This window comes from Phocoena sinus, chromosome 8, assembly GCF_008692025.1.
Source record: "Phocoena sinus isolate mPhoSin1 chromosome 8, mPhoSin1.pri, whole genome shotgun sequence".
Taxonomy (NCBI): Eukaryota; Metazoa; Chordata; class Mammalia; order Artiodactyla; family Phocoenidae; genus Phocoena; species Phocoena sinus.
The window spans coordinates 40,267,202-40,284,217 of record NC_045770.1 but is presented as its reverse complement, the minus strand read 5'-3'; the positions used below and the strand labels follow the sequence as shown (position 1 = coordinate 40,284,217).

The 17,016-nt window shown below is 35.3% G+C and overlaps 1 protein-coding gene across 7 annotated transcripts in view; it reads left to right on the top strand.

Annotated features, from left to right (window-relative positions):
• Positions 1-17,016, top strand: part of CEP295 (centrosomal protein 295) — a 46,729-nt gene that overhangs the window by 7,367 nt on the left and 22,346 nt on the right. For all 7 annotated transcript variants that reach the window (XM_032640105.1, XM_032640106.1, XM_032640107.1 and 4 more), the window contains 6 exons: positions 147-240; positions 2,523-2,618; positions 11,195-11,335; positions 13,739-13,922; positions 14,135-14,302; positions 15,810-16,031. In XM_032640105.1, coding sequence (XP_032495996.1) covers positions 147-240; positions 2,523-2,618; positions 11,195-11,335; positions 13,739-13,922; positions 14,135-14,302; positions 15,810-16,031 — 905 coding nt within the window. The remainder of the gene's footprint in view (positions 1-146; positions 241-2,522; positions 2,619-11,194; positions 11,336-13,738; positions 13,923-14,134; positions 14,303-15,809; positions 16,032-17,016) is intronic.

Genomic DNA, 17,016 nt, shown 5'->3' with positions numbered 1-17,016 from the left:
AGACTCTTTATTAAACAGCATATTGAGCCTGTGGGATCAGACTGGAGGATTTCTTGAGATTGTAATGGCTTTTATATTCTTAACCCTAAGAGTTGTACTGTAATATTATCTGAAAGATTAATTTATGACATCTTGTGTTTTTTAAGGCATATAAAAGCTCGAAAAGAAGCACTGCTTGCGGAAAAAGAGAGATCTGCCAAAATTACAAGTCTGCCACCTCCTCCTCCGACTCTTTTTGAGGTGAATTGCTTTGAGTATTCGAGCTAGGTTATAATAATTCTTCTTTACTATTAGAATTCAGTGTAGGTCAAAATACCATTTGTATTAATTTTTAACTGTACAGGTAACACATATCTGGAATATTTAAAAATAATCCTAGATATCATTTTACCTATGAATACTTTAGTATGTATCTCGGATGTTTAAGGACTTTTTAAAAAGCACAATACTAATATAATATTGTTCTCAATATAATCTAATACCCAGTCTGTGTTCAGTTTTCCCCAGTTGTCTCAAAAATTTCTTCTGTTGTTTGAAAAAGTGTAATGTTTTTTATTTTATTGGGAAAGAAAAGGATTATTTGCCCTAAAGACTTTCCTACATTCAAGATTTTACTATTGTAAATAGTTACCATTTTATAGATAAAGAAATTAGGTTCAGATAAATTAATAAATTTACACAAGATTATGTAAAGTGATAAGAGAGGCCTGTTTCTTTATGGGAGTAAAATGTTTGATTTTGTGATTTGGAGCTTATTTTTTTAAAAAAACATTTAACTTATTAAGCAGAAATTAATTTTGAAAGGTCTTGCCTCTCGTTCAGATTATCTTGTTATGGTTATTAAAATGGCTAGTTTGGATGATTATCAAATTTACATAGTTATTTTTATTAAAAAAAGTAGAAGTAAAAAAAAATACACATACAGGGATATCTAATTTAGTTGTATAGACAAATGTATTTTATGTATGTATGATCAGCCTAAGTACCAGATATTCTTGTCTTAAGCCTCTGGTTTTGTCAGCCTTCCTGCTTTTATGTTGAGCCATCTGCCATGTGACATTTGATCCAACAAGATCCAAATGGAAAAGGCAAATTTTAGCCACTCCCTCAGTACCTTGTTAAAAGGCAGGCAGTATTTTATCCATGTTTTTTTGATTACTTTTGTCATAATTCCTAATGTTCCTAACAAGCCAAGGTCAAAATTTTAAAGCAAGCAAAACATTGTGTGTGTGAGTGATTTGGCAAATATGCATTATATGTAAAAGTGTGGTTGTACTTTTTTCCCCCAACTTTTTATTATGAAAATTTTCAAAATACAGAGAAGTTAAAAGGAGAGTACAAAGGAACAGCTCTTTGCATTGTGTGTAGATTTCAAATGGTTGTGTATACATTTGAATGAATAAATATATACATTTGAATATAGATTGTAGAGATTGCGTTTCACCCTGTATTCTTCAGCATGCCTCTGCTAGAATAAGGACATTCTCTTATGCAACCACAACATCACACTAAGAAAATGTACCAGGATCCAGTCAAGGTTTACCTGTTGCTTCTGCTTGCTTTGTCTCTTGGTCTCTCTCAATGTGAAACATTATCTCCCCCAACCCTAGCCAACATTTTATTTCAGAATTTTTGAATAGACTAGACTAGTTTCTTATATTCTGTATTTGTCTGATGTGGTTATGTGACTACAAGAGATCTCCATTATAAAGGTATATTTTTCTCTTTTCAATTGCCAAGTAATCTGGGAAATGATACTTTGGCACCAAATAGGTATCTATCACCCTTCTACATTTATTCATTGGCCTACTTCTGTTAGACAAAAGAAGAGAGAACTTTCTCTTATCATTGATTATGAACCACCATAACCAAATGATCAAACTTAGAATCAATAATAGCAGAGCACCTTGCCATCATGTGCCTCCTAATATAATGTAGTAAACTGTACAGCATCACCTATTCAGTATTCTTGTTGAAATATAATCTGGGGCTTCCCTGGTGGTGCAGTGGTTAAGCATCCACCTGCCAATGCAGGAGACACAGTTTCAAGCCCTGGTCCGGGAAGATCCCACATGCCATGGAGCAACTAAGCCTGTGCACCACAACTACTGAGCTTGCGCTCTAGAGCCCGCGAGCCACAGCTACTGAGCCCATGTGCCACAACTACTGAAGCCCACATGCCTAGAGCCCATGCTCCCAAAAGGAGAAGCCACCACAATGAGAAACCTGCGCACTGCAACGAAGACTAGCCCCTGCTTGCCGCAATTAGAAAAAGCACGCACGCAGCAGCAAAGACCCAGTGCAGCCAAAAATAAAAATAAATAAAATAAATTTATTTTAAAAAACAAAAGAAATATAATCTGGCTTTTAAACCTAAATTCCAGCTTAATGGAAATACAGTGCATGATCTCATAAAAAAAGAATAACTGATTAAAATACAAAATTAATTTTTCATTGGATCCTGCTTTAAATGAAAATTAATACTTTTAACCTAACAGTCTATTTTCTGTTTCATTTTTCAGAACATTGAAGTAAAGAAAACTTCTAATGTGAAAACCAATAGTTCTACCTACCATCATCTTTATACTTTTGTTAATAGAGAGGTGGACACAAAACAGGTGATTGACTGTTTTTTCATGACCCTCACTTTATTATTTCTCTGTTCATTGAATTGAGTTACACCTTTGTTCTACATTTATTGTTCTCAGATGTCAAAATTTGAAAAGCTCTACCAACCATATTAGGGTAATAGTGATGAAAAAAAACTTTTAAATATGCTTTGACTTATGATGTCATGTTTATTACGAATGCTGATTTAACATGAAAGAAGAGAGTTGGCTACTTAAACAGTTATATTTTAAAATATATTTTTTTTACCATAAAACTTTTTTAACATAAAAATAATACTCTGTGAAAATTTGAAACTATACACATAGGCACAAACTAGGAAAAACACCCATGATTCCATCACCAAAAAGTAATGCAGTTAATACATTAATGGATTTGTTATAGTGTTTATGTATAAACATATATACATACTTTTCAAAACATGATTTTTAATAGCTACTTAATATTTCATTATAGAATTTATTTAACCATTCTATTGTGTGTTTTGTTTTTGCTTCATAAATGCAAACATAATCATCTTGCACATTTTGTCTACAGCTCTGACTGTATGTTTAGAATAGATTCCTAGAGAGAAATTATAGGTTCCAAACTATAACATTTGATAACAGATATTTAATACAGATCATTAAATCGCCTTTTAAATAGCATCAGCAACATATGGAAATGGCCATTTTATCATACCCTTGTCTGTATGAAATGTTGTGGTTTAAAAATTATTGTCAGTCTTAAGAGTGACAAATGATTATCACTCCTTATTATAATCGCTATTTCTTTGTAACAGTGGGTTTTTACTTTTTTCGTATTAGATATATCTGTCTACTAGGAAAATAAACTTTCATAGTATAGCATTCATGTGGAGGTTAGAATTCAACAAATTCCGTAATAGCAGGTCAGTATTCAGTCAAGACATGAGATGAGTATTATCATAGAATTAACTTCTCTTTTTTTTTAATTCTTGAATTTTATTTATGTTTTTATACAGCAGGTTCTTATTAGTTATCCATTTTATACGTATTAGCATATATATGTCAATCCCAATCTCCCAGTTCATCCCACCACCCCCATCCGCCCGCCACTTTACCCCTGTGGTGTCCATACGTTTGTTCTCTACATCTGTGTCTCAATTTCTGACCTGCAAACCGGTTCATCTGTACCATTTTTCTAGGTTCCACATATATGCGTTAATATACGATATTTGTTTTTCTCTTTCTGACTTACTTTACTCTGTATGACAGTCTCTGGATCCATCCATGTCTCTACAGATGACCCAGTTTCATTCCTTTTCATGGCTGAGTAATATTCCATTGTATATATGTACCACATCTTCTTTATCCGTTCGTCTGTTGATGGGCATTGAGTTTGCTTCCATGATCTGGCTATTGTAAATAGTGCTGCAGTGAACATTGGGGTGCATGTGTCTTTTTGAATTATGGTTTTCTCAGGGTATATGCCCAGTAGTGGGATTGCTGGGTCATATGGTAATTCTATTTTTAGTTCTTTAAGGAACCTCCATACTGTTCTCCATAGTGGCTGTATCAATTTACATTCCCACCAACAGTGCAAGAGGGTTCCCTTTTCTCCACGCCCTCTCCAACATTTGTTGTTTGTAGATTTTCTGATGATGGCCATTCTGACCGGTGTGAGGTAATACCTCATTGTAGTTTTGATTTGCATTTCTCTAATAGTGATGTTGAGCAGCTTTTCATCTGCTGCTTGGCCATCTGTATGTCTTTGGAAAAATGTCTATTTAGGTCTTCTGCACATTTTTGGATTGGGTTGTTTGTTTTTTTAATATTGAGCTGCATGAGCTGTTTATATATTTTGGAGATTAATCCTTTGTCCATTGATTCATTTGCAAATATTATCTCCCATTCTGAGGGTTATTTTTTCTTCTTCTTTGTAGTTTCCTTTGCTGTGCAAAAGCTTTTAAGTTTCATTAGGGCCTATTTCTTTATTTTTCTTTTTATTTCCATTATTCTAGGAGGTGTATCAGAAAAGATCTTGCTGTGATTTATGTCAAAGAGTGTTCTTCCTATCTTTTCCTCTAAGAGTTTTATAGTGTCCAGTCTTACATTTAGGTCTCTCATCCATTTTCAGCTTATTTTTGCATATGGTGTCAGGGAGTGTTCTAATTTCATTCTTTTACATGTAGTTGTCCAGTTTTCCCAGCACAACTTACTGAAGAGACTGTCTTTTCTCCATTGTATATCCTTGCCTCCTTTGTCATAGATTAGTTGACCATAGTTGGCATGAGTTTATCTCTGGGCTTTGTATCCTGTTCCATTGATCTATATCTCTGTTTTTGTGCCAGTACCATATTGTCTTGATTACGGTAGCTTTATAGTATAGTCTGAAGTCAGGGAGTCTGATTCCTCCAGCTCTGTTTTTTTTCCTCAAGACCACTTTGGCTATTTGGGATCTTTTGTGTCTCCATACAAATTTTAAGACTTTGTTCTAGTTCTGTAAAAAATGCCATTAGTAATTTGATAGGGATTGCATAGAATCTGTAGATTGCTTTGGGTAGTATAGTCATTTTCACAGTATTGATTCTTCCAATCCAGGAACATGGTATGTCTCTCCATCTGTTTGTATCATCTTTAATTTCTTTCTTCAGTATCTTACAGTTTTCTGCATGCAGGTCTTTTGTCTCCCTAGGTAGGTTTATTCCTAGGTATTTTATTTTTGTTGCAGTGGTAAATGGGAGTGTTTCCTTAATTTCTCTTTCAGATTTTTCATCATTAGTATATAGGAATGCAAGAAATTTCTGTGCATTAATTTTGTATCCTGCAACTTCACCAAATTCATTGATTAGCTCCAGTAGTTTTCTGGTGGCATCTTTAGGATTCTCTATGTATAGTGTCATGTCATCTGCAAACAGTGACAATTTTACTTCTTTTCCAATTTGTATTCCTTTTATTTCTTTTTCTTCTCTGATTGCCGTGGCTAGGACTTCCAAAACTATGTTGAATAATAGTGTCAAGAGTGGACATCCTTGTCTTGTTCCTGATCTTAGAGGAAATGCTTTCAGTTTTTCACCATTGAGAATGATGTTTGTGGGGTTTGTCGTATATGGCCTTTAATATGTTGAGGTAGTTTCCCTCTATGCCACTTTCTGGAGAGATTTTATCATAAATGGGTGTTGAATTTTGTCAAATGCTTTTTCTGCATCTGTTGAGATGATCATATGGTTTTCATCCTTCAATTTGTTAATATGGTGTATCACATTGATTAATTTGCATATATTGAAGAATCCTTGCATCCCTGGGATAAATCCCACTTAATCATGGTGTATGATCCTTTTAATGTGTTGTTGGATTCTGTTTGCTAGTATTTTGTTGAGGGTTTTTGCATCTATATTCATGAGTGATATTGGTCTGTAATTTTCTTTTCTTGTAGTATCTTTGTCCAGTTTTGGTATCAGGGTGATGGTGGCCTCATAGAATGAGTTTGGGAGTGTCCCTTCCTCTGCAAGTTTTTGGAAGAGTTGGAGAAAGATGGGTGTTAGCTGTTCTCTATTCTCTCAATGTTTGGTAGAATTCACCTGTGAAACCATGTGGTCCTGGACTTTTGTTTGTTGGAAGATTTTTAATCACAGTTTCAATTTCATTACTTGTGATTGGTCTGTTCATATTTCTTATTTCTTCCTGGTTCAGTGTTGGAAGTTTATACCTTTCTAAGAATTTGTCCATTTCTTCCTGGTTGTCCATTATATTGGCATAGAGTTGCTTGTAGTAGTCTCTTACTATGCTTTGCATTTCTGCGGTGTCTGTTGTAACTTCTCCTTTTTCATTTCTCATTTTATTGATTTGAGTCCTGTCCCCCTTTTTCTTAATGAGTCTGGCTAATGGTTTATCAAATTTGTTTATCCGCTCAAAGAATCAGATTTTAGTTTTATTGATCTCTGCTGTTGTTTTCTTTGTTTCTTTTTCATTTATTTCTGCTCTCATCTTTATGATTTCATTCCTTCTACTAACTTTGGGTTTTGTTTGTTCTTCATTCTCTAGTTACTTTAGGTGTAAGGTTAGATTGTTTATTTGAGATGTTTGTTGTTTCTTGAGGTAGGATTGTATTGCTATAAACTTCCCTCTTAGAACTGCTTTTGCTGCATCCCATAGGTTTTGGATCGTCGTGTTTTCATTGTCATTTGTCTCTAGGTATTTTTTGATTTCCTCTTTGATTTCTTCAGTGATCTCTTGCTTATTTAGTAACGTATTGTTTAGCCTCCATGTGTTTGTGTTTTTTAACTTTTTTTCCCTGTAATTGATTTCTAATCTCATAGCGTTGTAGTCAGAAAAGATGCTTGATAAGATTTTAATTTTCTTAAATATACTGAGGCTTGATTTGTGACCCAAGATGTGATCTATCCTGGAGAATGTTCCATGCGCACTTGAGAAGAGAGTGTAATCTTTTGGTTTTGGATGGAATGTCCTATAAATATCAATTAAATCTATCTGGTCTATTGTGTCATTTAACGCTTGTGTTTCCTTATTAATTACCTGTTTGGATTATCTGTCCATTGGTGTAAGTGAGGTGTTAAAGTCCCCCACTCTTATAGTATTACTGTCGATTTCCTCTTTTATAGTTGTTAGCATTTACCTTATGTATTGTGGTGCTCCTATGTTGGGTGCATATATATTTATAGTTGTTATATCTTCTTCTTAGATTGATCTCTTTATCATTATGTAGTGTCCTTCCTTTTCTCTTATAACATTCTCTATTTTAAAGTCTATTTTATCTGATATGAGTATTGCTACTCCAGCTTTCTTTTGATTTCCATTTGCATGGAATTATCTTTTTCCATCCCCTCACTTTCAGTCTATATGTGTCTCTAGGTTTGAAGTGGGTCTCTTGTAGACAGCATATATATGGGTCTGGTTTTTGTATCCATTCAGCAAGCCTGTGTCTTTTGGTTGGAGCATTTAATCCATTCACATTTAAGGTAATTATCGATATGTATGTTCCTATGACCATTTTCTTAATTGTTTTGGGTTTGTTTTTGTAGGTCCTTTTCTTCTCTTGTGTTTCCCACGTAGAGAAGTTCCTTTAGCATTTGTTTTAGAGCTAGTTTGGTGGTGCTGAATTCTCTTACCTTTTGCTTGTCTGTAATGCTTTTGATTTCTTCATCAAATCTGAATGAGATCCTTGCTGGGTAGAGTAATCTTGGTTGTAGATTCTTCCCTTTCATCACTTTAAATATGTCATGCCACTCCCTTCTGGTTTGTAGAGTTTCTGCTGAGAAATCAGCTGTTAACCTTATGGGAGTTCGCTTGTATGTTATTTGTTATTTTTCACATGTTGCTTTCAATAATTTTTCTTTGTCTTTAATTTTTGCCAATTTGATTACTGTGTGTCTTGGTGTGTTTCTCCTTGGGTTTATCCTGCCTGGGACTCTGCACTTCCTGGACTTAGGTGGCTATTTCCTTTCCCATGTTATGGACGTTTTTGAAAAAAATCTCTTCAAATATTTTCTTGGGTCCTGTCTCTCTCTCTCTTCTCCTTCTGGGACCCCTGTAATGCGAATGTTGTTGCGTTTAATGTTGTCCCAGAGGTCCCTTAGGCTGTCTCCATTTCTTTTCATTCTTTTTTCTGTTCCACAGCAGTGAATTCCACCATTCTGTCTTCCAGGTCACTTATCTGTTCTTCTGCCTCAGTTATTCTGCTATATTTTCCTTCTAGTGTATTTTTCTTTTCATTATTGCATTGTTCATCTCTGTTTGTTTGTTCTTTAATTCTTCTAGGTCTTTGTTAAATGTTTCTTGCATCTTCTCGATCTTTGCCTCCATTCTTTTTCCGAGGTCCTAGATCATCTTCACTATCATTATACTGAGTTGTTTTTCTGGAAGGTTGCGTATTTCCACTTCATTTAGTTGTTTTTCTGGGGTTTTATCTTGTTCCTTCATGTGGTACATAGCCCTCTGCCTTTTCATCTTGTCTGTCTTTCTGTGCATCATAGAATTAACTTCTAGGAAATAAGAGAAAATCTTGAAACTTGTTTAAAATATTATTACAAGGTTAGTATTTTATAATACAGAAATAATAACTTCCATCTATTGCTAACTTGCTTTTGTCCTATATGTTTGTCCACTTCACTAAAACATTGTTTTTACATATGTTTTTACAGTATTAAATAGATGTTTAATACTAAGATTGATGAAGAAAGACATTTTTCTTCTAGCTCTAATATAGGGTGCTGCTGATGGTATCACAGTAGGTTATTAAACTTTCCTGTTTAACAGTAACTAAAAGATGTACCTTCTCTTCAATTTCTGGACTTGAAGATTATATCAGTAGTTATAATGCAGTTTTATAAAAACAGTCACACAAGATGAAGTACTCTGGTATTTTCTTTTATTTGCTTCCTCACACCATCACTTAGGAAAAATCTGTCCTTAAACCTTGGGTTTAAAATGGGACGGTGGAGCAGTGTACTTGGTTTTCCATATAACAAATCTCTGCATTTTCATCTGCATCTAAGCTTATTTCACATGCACTATAATTTAGAATCTTTCTTGGAGTAGAATAATAGGATTTTTACAGCGGGTATTATATAAAAAATACTTGCACTCTTGGCATACATTTTAGTTATTCCTTCAGCTGCTTTCTCTAAATAAGCTAGTTCCTTTTTGTTCAGTCAGCCTTTTAGCATGTAAGAGTTGCTATCATTTTTTGTTTGAATATCTTGATAAAGTGGTTCTAAAATTTCTTGTATGTTATAAAATTTGTCTTTGAAGAAGAGTGATGAATTTGACCTGCTCTCTTCCTACATAGAGCCAGTTATTCTCTAAATTTTGTTTTATGCTACATTTACATTCTATGCACACAGTTAAACAAAACTTCGTATGCTTGAAATTTCTGACTTGCTCGTGCCCCTCATCCTGTTTGTTCCTTTGTCAGCAACAGTTAACACAGCACTTGTTAAAATGGACTTTTCATCCTAGAAATATTTTTCCAATCAGATCCATTGTATTATTTGTTGTGAGGCCCAGAAATGTCAGCAGACAAGCAGAAACACTTAAATTCAATTTACCGTCATACTTAAGATAAGTCTGACGTAGAAGATGCAGAAGTAGCATATTTAGTAATCACTTGTTGTTTTGTGCACTGCAGATTACAGTTCACGGGAAAGATTTTCAGAAACATGTTTTCTAGAAAGAATTTTTTGCTTGGGATTCACAGTTTTTGCAAATTTCACATATCTTTTGAGTTCAACTGCTAAAAATGGAATCTATTATTTCAACCAGATTTTTGTTTAAAGTTTTAATTGTATTGACACATTTTTAAGGGATTGTCTTTCTAAAACATTCTTGTAAAATCTTGTTTTGACATTGGGCAGTCAGATTAAAACTTGTTTGGGGTACCTAATTTTTCTCTAACCCTTTATTTACTTGATATTCTTTATGTACTTCATTATATCTGGACTGAACGTGTTTATTATACACATTGTATGTTTTGAAGTTTTTCCTTCCCTTTAAATTTTGGTTTACCAAAATTGACATTCTGTTCTTAATTCACCCCCACATGATGTGAAGAATTCCCAAATAACGTTTTTTTGAAAACCTCATGGCCTAAATGAAATGAAATGTTGCTCCTAAAGATTATTTTATTTAATGTTATGCATTAATGCAATCTGACCTGTGTTTATTTAGATTTGCGTAAATATTTATTAGCTCCAAAGGTATTTAATATTTTTCATACACTTGTTTGGCCAGTGCACTCTTTTTTCTTTGGCCGCACCAAGCGGCATGTGGGGATCTTAGTTCTCCACTCACACCCCCTGCAGTGGAAATGTGGAGTCTTAACCACTGGACCACCAGGGAAGTTCCTACTCTTTCTGAATACGTTAACTGTCTCTTTACCTATTTATCTCACTGTTTGTGAGTTATAAATAATTTTAGATATATAGTTAACAGCTTTCATGGTCATTATTGTTTCACTTGACTAATTGTCAACATATAAAATATATAAGATTTTTTACAAAGTGAATGTTTATGTGTAATACATGTTGTGTCTCCTCCCACATTTGATATTATTGTTACATCAATGAGATGATGGCTCACTGTGCAACCACATAATCATTGATTATGCACAAGTTCTAGGAAGCCAGAAATTATATTAAAGTAGGTGTTTTGGTGATTTGGCTTTCCTGAGGCTGAAGCCAAGCTGTACATTTTGGCTAAAAACCAAAGACAAATCTTAGTGCTTCCCCAAATGGCTTACATGACGTCACCTTCAGTGTTTGTGGTTTCTTAACTACTAGCTTTGCAGGTGTTTACCTTTCAACACTGTTGTTTTAATAGAATTTCTTTAAAAAATGGTGGAAGAATATATTTGGATGAGTATAGTTTACTCTGCTTTAAAATGAACAACTTGTAAAACTTCACACTAACAATTTGACTTTTTTCATAGGTACATGCTATTGGTAATTGTAGGCATTTAAAACTATAACTTGTTATCATTTAATTCGATATAAGTAGAAAAACATGATTTTAAGGTTGTTTTGTTCTTTAGTTATCACTTTGTTTCACACTTTATTTAATTATCTAAAATGTTACTGATTGACTGCTAGCCAGATCCTCATTTGGCTGCTAAAGAAGAGGCTAAAAGATTGGAAGAACTACAGAAACAAGCAGCAGAAGAGAGAATGGAGCAGTGTGAGAAGGCACATGTACGGGGTTTCCAAGCAATGAAAAAGATCCATTTGGCTCAAGTAAGAATTAAATTCTGGCTGTGACCACTATTGATGGCCTTAGCGATGGCACTGTAAAACTTAACTGATAGTGAACAGGCTCAGAGGACAGAGTTGTGAAGAATGGGAAAATATTCTCTCTGATTCGTGTCATTTCAAGCTGCCCAACTTGCTTTTACCTCCTGTTTCAAATTCACGTTGGGTGAAGCTGTTCTCATTTCTCTTCTAAAATTTTTACTGATGAATGTATTAAAAGTTTAATATTTTAATCAGTCTAAAAATAGCCCAAGAAGAAATCAATCACTTTTCTAATTTAATTATTTGACTTGCATTTGTGCTCTGCAAATTTTAAGATTCGATTCATTAAATATCTATTGAGCAAAGCACTTGTTGGCTTTGCAGAATATTGATTCAAAGGTAGAGTCATGATCCTTGCTGTCAAGGAGCTTTGACTTTGTTGCAGAGCTGTAAAATATGTATCGTGCAAACTGGCTTTGTAGTCACAGCTTTACATCTGTCTTGCTTATTGTTCAGTGTTTATTCTTGAAACAGCATAAAAATGATTCATCTTTTTAGAAGTCTGAATTTGACTAATGCATTTAGATGTTTTAAACATTCATCTGAAGAATGAGTTTTTAAGTACTTCTATGGGAATTAAATGCCTTAAAATTCTTTTGTATGGTTTGAACTGAATTATGACCTTCTCCCTTAAATTTTTAGTTCTTATAAACTAAGGGTAAGTTATGATTATCATAACTTACCCCTAGTTTATAAAAACTAAAAGATGAAAATTATAGGTAGTAATTCAGACATTCATTTACTTACTGAATGTAAAATAACTGAATGTCTGAATTATAACCCATATTTTCATCTAAGATTTAAACCTATAGGAAAAAAAAAAACATGAATAAAGCAGTTGGTAAACAGAGCACATTCTTCCATAAATCAGAAGTGTTTAGTGGTTAAGAAAGTGGACTCCGTGGTCAGTGTTCCTGGATTTTCCTCCCTCTTCACTGCTTAGCTGTTTGATCACAGGCAGGTTACCTAACCTCTCCAAGTTCTGTTTCATCATGTGTTTTATGAGGGTTAAACGAGTTTAGTAAAGCCCTTAGAATTGTGCCTAGAATTTCATAAGCTCACAGTGTCAGTGGTCATAGTAGTTGTTATAAATAATTCAAGTAGAGTACTATGCCACACTTTCAGTGAGCCAGAAATAGTATGCTTATTCAAATAACTTTGAAGTTAATTTAATGATATGGTTTGAATCTTAATATAAAAAATGAATTTGTTCATAATTTGATTCTTTTCAAGGTCGGGCAAAAAAATCTCATCTCCAAATGACAAAATATTTACAAATAAGTAGTGTGTAATCACTTAACAAAAACGTTGTTATACAGGCTCTCTACCTTTTTCTAGACTGTATCTCTTACACAAGAATGGTCTGCAATACATACAGAGGATTTCCCTTCCCCTGTTTGAACCTTTTTGCTGCAGACCCTACTGTGCCCTGGGATCTTCCTGCTATAGTGTGTTTGGCCTCTACGTGCCTCTCCAACTTTATCTTTTGTCCTTAACCATCCCTGCCCTCCATACCCTATCTATAATGAACATTGTACTCTCCCTGACTGCCCATGCCTTCATCTGCATAATTCCGTGCTGGAGTTGTTATTTCTTACTTGTACTCCTCCTCCTTCACCCACTTATATCTGGCTAAATCCTCATCCCAGGGGTGAGAGGTTTTCCCTTATCCCCCCCTCCTTATCCTCCACCACCAAAATTAAGTTAGATGACTTCACTAAAACTTGTGCTTAAACTTTCATATTTGCCAGACTCTTTAAACTTAAAAGAGATATGTACAAATCCCCTTTAATCTTGAGGACTCATAAGAGTGTGGAGTAACAAGAAATATCTGTTAAGCCACAGTTACCCTGGCTGGGTCTTGGTGCTCACCTGAGACTGGCCACTGCTGCTGGCTGTGTAGAGAGCTGAAACAAAGTACACTGCAGGAGCGGTGGCAGCTTAGTTAGTATGTAGCTTCATAACTGTCCTGAGGAAGAAGACCTGTGCCTGGCAGATACTTTGAAGCCCTGTGGCCTAACCAGAGCCGTCTTCTCATAGTACTTACTAACATCATACGGTTGACCCTGGCCCTGTATGGGTCCACTTATACCCACATATTTTTCCATAGTAAATACTGTGGTATTGCATGGTCCATGGTTGGTTGAATCTGGGATGTAGAGGAACCGCGGGTATGGAGGGCCGACTCTTAATTAGTGTCTTTGTGTTTGAATAAATGGTAGAGGAGGGGAGGGTACTAAAGTCCCTGTCTTCATGATTTCTCCACTTTTCCCTCACTATTCACGTTACTATCCACTGTCCAAAGTGTGTTACTCAGTTGTTAATTAATTCTCTTTATTCTTGAAGAATCAGGAGAAACTAATGAAAGAACTCAAACAGCTACAACAAGAGGACCTGGCACGCAGGAGACAGATGGTAGCACGGATGCCACCACAACTAGTTGAACTTCCATACAAACGCAGTGAAATGAAAGATGATTGGCAGAGAGAGCTAGAATTTGCCTTTGAAGACATGTACAATGCAGACAGGAGTAAGATATTTTCAGTAAACTTTCAACAATGCTTTGAAACGTTTTGGTGGGAAAATACATTTGTCTTGAAGCAGTTTTTATTTTGAAATGAGTTCTCAGTTTGAAAGAGGCTCTCATATTTTAGACTTTAAACTCTGATGGTCTTTAAAATTTTATGCTCAAGTTCTTAGTCATTTTGGAATGGAAACATTTCTCTGTATTTCTTTATTGAGAGGTGAAAGGAAACCTGATTTTGCACCTTGAACCAGAGCCTCTGCCCACTGTGACTGATCAGATCCAAGATGAAGAACTGGACCTTTCAATGGAACAAGAAATTTCAGGGGAGACTGAAAACATTCCAGTGACAGAAGCTGAAACAGTACATTCTAGTGAAGCAGACGGTAAAAACTTCTGAGCTGACTATTGCAGTATTTCATAGGGAAAAAATGCTAATCATTTGCCAACACTTAGGAAAGTCTGGTCTGTTCTAAGTGCAAACAGTAACTAATACTCATGGGAGTGATGGGAGGAGGAAACTTCAGATTTCCATCACTAAAGATCCTTTTCATATACATAGGAGGAATGTTATTTTATTTATATGTACATATAGTCTAAAGATTTCTAGGTTATTTAAGTTAGATGATCAATTTTGAATTCATTTGAAAGGTCAGCATTTGTTTTTTTTAAGACTTTGATCAAATCACCAGAAATCCTACCGTATTAATTACTGCTAGGCACTTCATGTATAATGATGATCAGCACAAACTTTGGTCTCTCTTCTAAACTTCATCTCTATCTCCACCATTCTGAATTTTTTCGCTTGGCTGTTGCACAGGTACTTAGAACTTGGTGTCTGGCAATAAATTTATCATCTTCTCTTGCCTACTGAAACCTTGTCTTCCTGCCTTCCTCACGTTAGTGATGATATCACAGTCTGCAGTAATCCAAGCCAGAGACATGAGAGGTACCTCTAAAAAGATAAAGGTGTCTCTTACTCCACGTCTTTTTAGAGACCAAGTCCTCTTCCTTTTGACTTCTTTTCTCCCCATACCTATGAGTATCGCCTTTGTTCAAAACCACTCTGGCTTTCTTTTCATCTTCACCCTATACTGTGGATAGGTAGTCCTTGGGGTTCCAATTTTATGTGGGTCTCCTCTTAGACTCCTTGGGTGAGGGCTCTAAGCTTTATCCCTGTCTCCTGTGCCCACACTGCTGTCCAAACAAAGTGTAAGCTTCCTGTGGTTTGGCATAAACTTCAGAAGATGGGTTTAGGGCTCAATTGCCATGAATTCCCCTTGAAACTTCATTTCTGGCCTCTGTAGAATCTTTTATTTTCTTGGGAACCTTACAGCACATATTTTGAATGCTAGTCTTACAGATTAAGAGATATGCATTCTGTCCTCATTTAGCAAGCAGAATAAACATCTTCCTGATACATTTTTATGCTTGAAATTTATGTTGCTGCCTACTGTTGAAAAATGCAGTTGACCCGTGAACAGCAAGGGGTTAGGGGTGCCGACCCTCCATGCAGTCGAAAACTCTACATATAACTTAGAGTCGGCCCTCTGTATCCAATGTTCCACATCTGCAGATTCAACCAACCCTGGATCATGCAGTCCTGTAGTATGTATTTATTGAAAAAACTCCTCAAATAAGTGGACCTGTGCAGTTCAAGTGTATGTTGTTCAAGGGTGAACTATAGTTGAATTTTGGTGTCCTTATTTAAATTTAAGTTGAAATAATTATTCCTGGTTATAAAATTGTGTTAAATTTTAAATATTGAGGAAAATAAAGTTGTGCTTTTGTTTTAACCAGTGGTTGTTATAGTAACTAAGTATAAAGATAGAATAATTTACCTGGTTTGTAACAGATGCTGAATAAATTTTTTTTTCTTTTCTTTTCTTTTAGTTCCCTTGGCAATGAAGACCCACCAGATTCCTTCAAAAATTCTTTTTAAAAAATTATTAAATAAGATCCGAAACCAAAAGTCTCTCTGGACAATTAAATCCATGTCTGAGGATGAAAGCGATATGATTACAACTGTTAGTGAAACTGAAAGTAAAGCCCTGACAGCTGAATCAGGAGCAGCTGTGAGTGAAGACAGAACATTATCCTCTGGGCAGAAACAAGGTAGTTCTCTCCAGTCATCTCATTTTATAGCACATAAACCCTTTCTAAGTTGTTCAAAAATATGCTCATTTCTGAAAAACCAAAGAATAGAGGTCAAAAGGAAGAAAATATTTTAAAGCCCATAGTGCTGCCACTTAAAGGCAATAAATGTTAGAAACCTTAGTGAATCTCCTTCCAGAGCACTTTAAGTGTAGTAGAATTTTATATATATATATATATATATATATATATCATCTTACATATTTCAGTAAGTGGCAAAAAATTCTCTTGCTTAAGCCAAAAACCTTGCCATTCTGGTTCTGCTCTTCTATATCCTACATCCAAACCATCATCAAATCCTGTCGGTCCTACCCTCAAAATATATCCAGAGTCCAACTGTTTCTCTCCACCTACTATCCTAGTTTAAGTGATGTTCATTCTCTAGTGTAGATTCTTGCCTGTATTAACTGGTGGCCTCCTAACTGGTCTTCTATCCACAGCTTTTGCACCTTCCTGCAATAATCTGTTTCCAGAGACATCCTGTTAAAACATATCAGCTTATCATTCCTCTGGGAGAAGCCCTCCAACAACTACCCATTTCCCTCAGGAAAACCATTTTGCTTACAGTGGCATCAAAGCTTTACATGATCTGTGCACACACCCCTCCCCACTACTTCTCTCTCTGACTTCATTTTCTCCCCCATCACTGCACCGTAAACACTGGCTTCCTGGCTATTTTTCCAACACAGCAGATACGAATCATATGGTCTTTGCAAGTGCTGGTCTTGGTTGGGGGAGGGAGGAATGCTCTTGGATATTTTTATGGTTCACTGTCTCACTGCCTTCAGATATTTGCTCAGATACTGCTTTCTCAATAACGCCTTCTCAAACCACTCTATGTAAAACAACAAACTTCTATGCCTTCTCCCACCCCCACAATCTTCACTCCCTATCACCTCTACTCCATAGCTCTTATCATCTGTTGGACCATAAATTTACTTTCTTG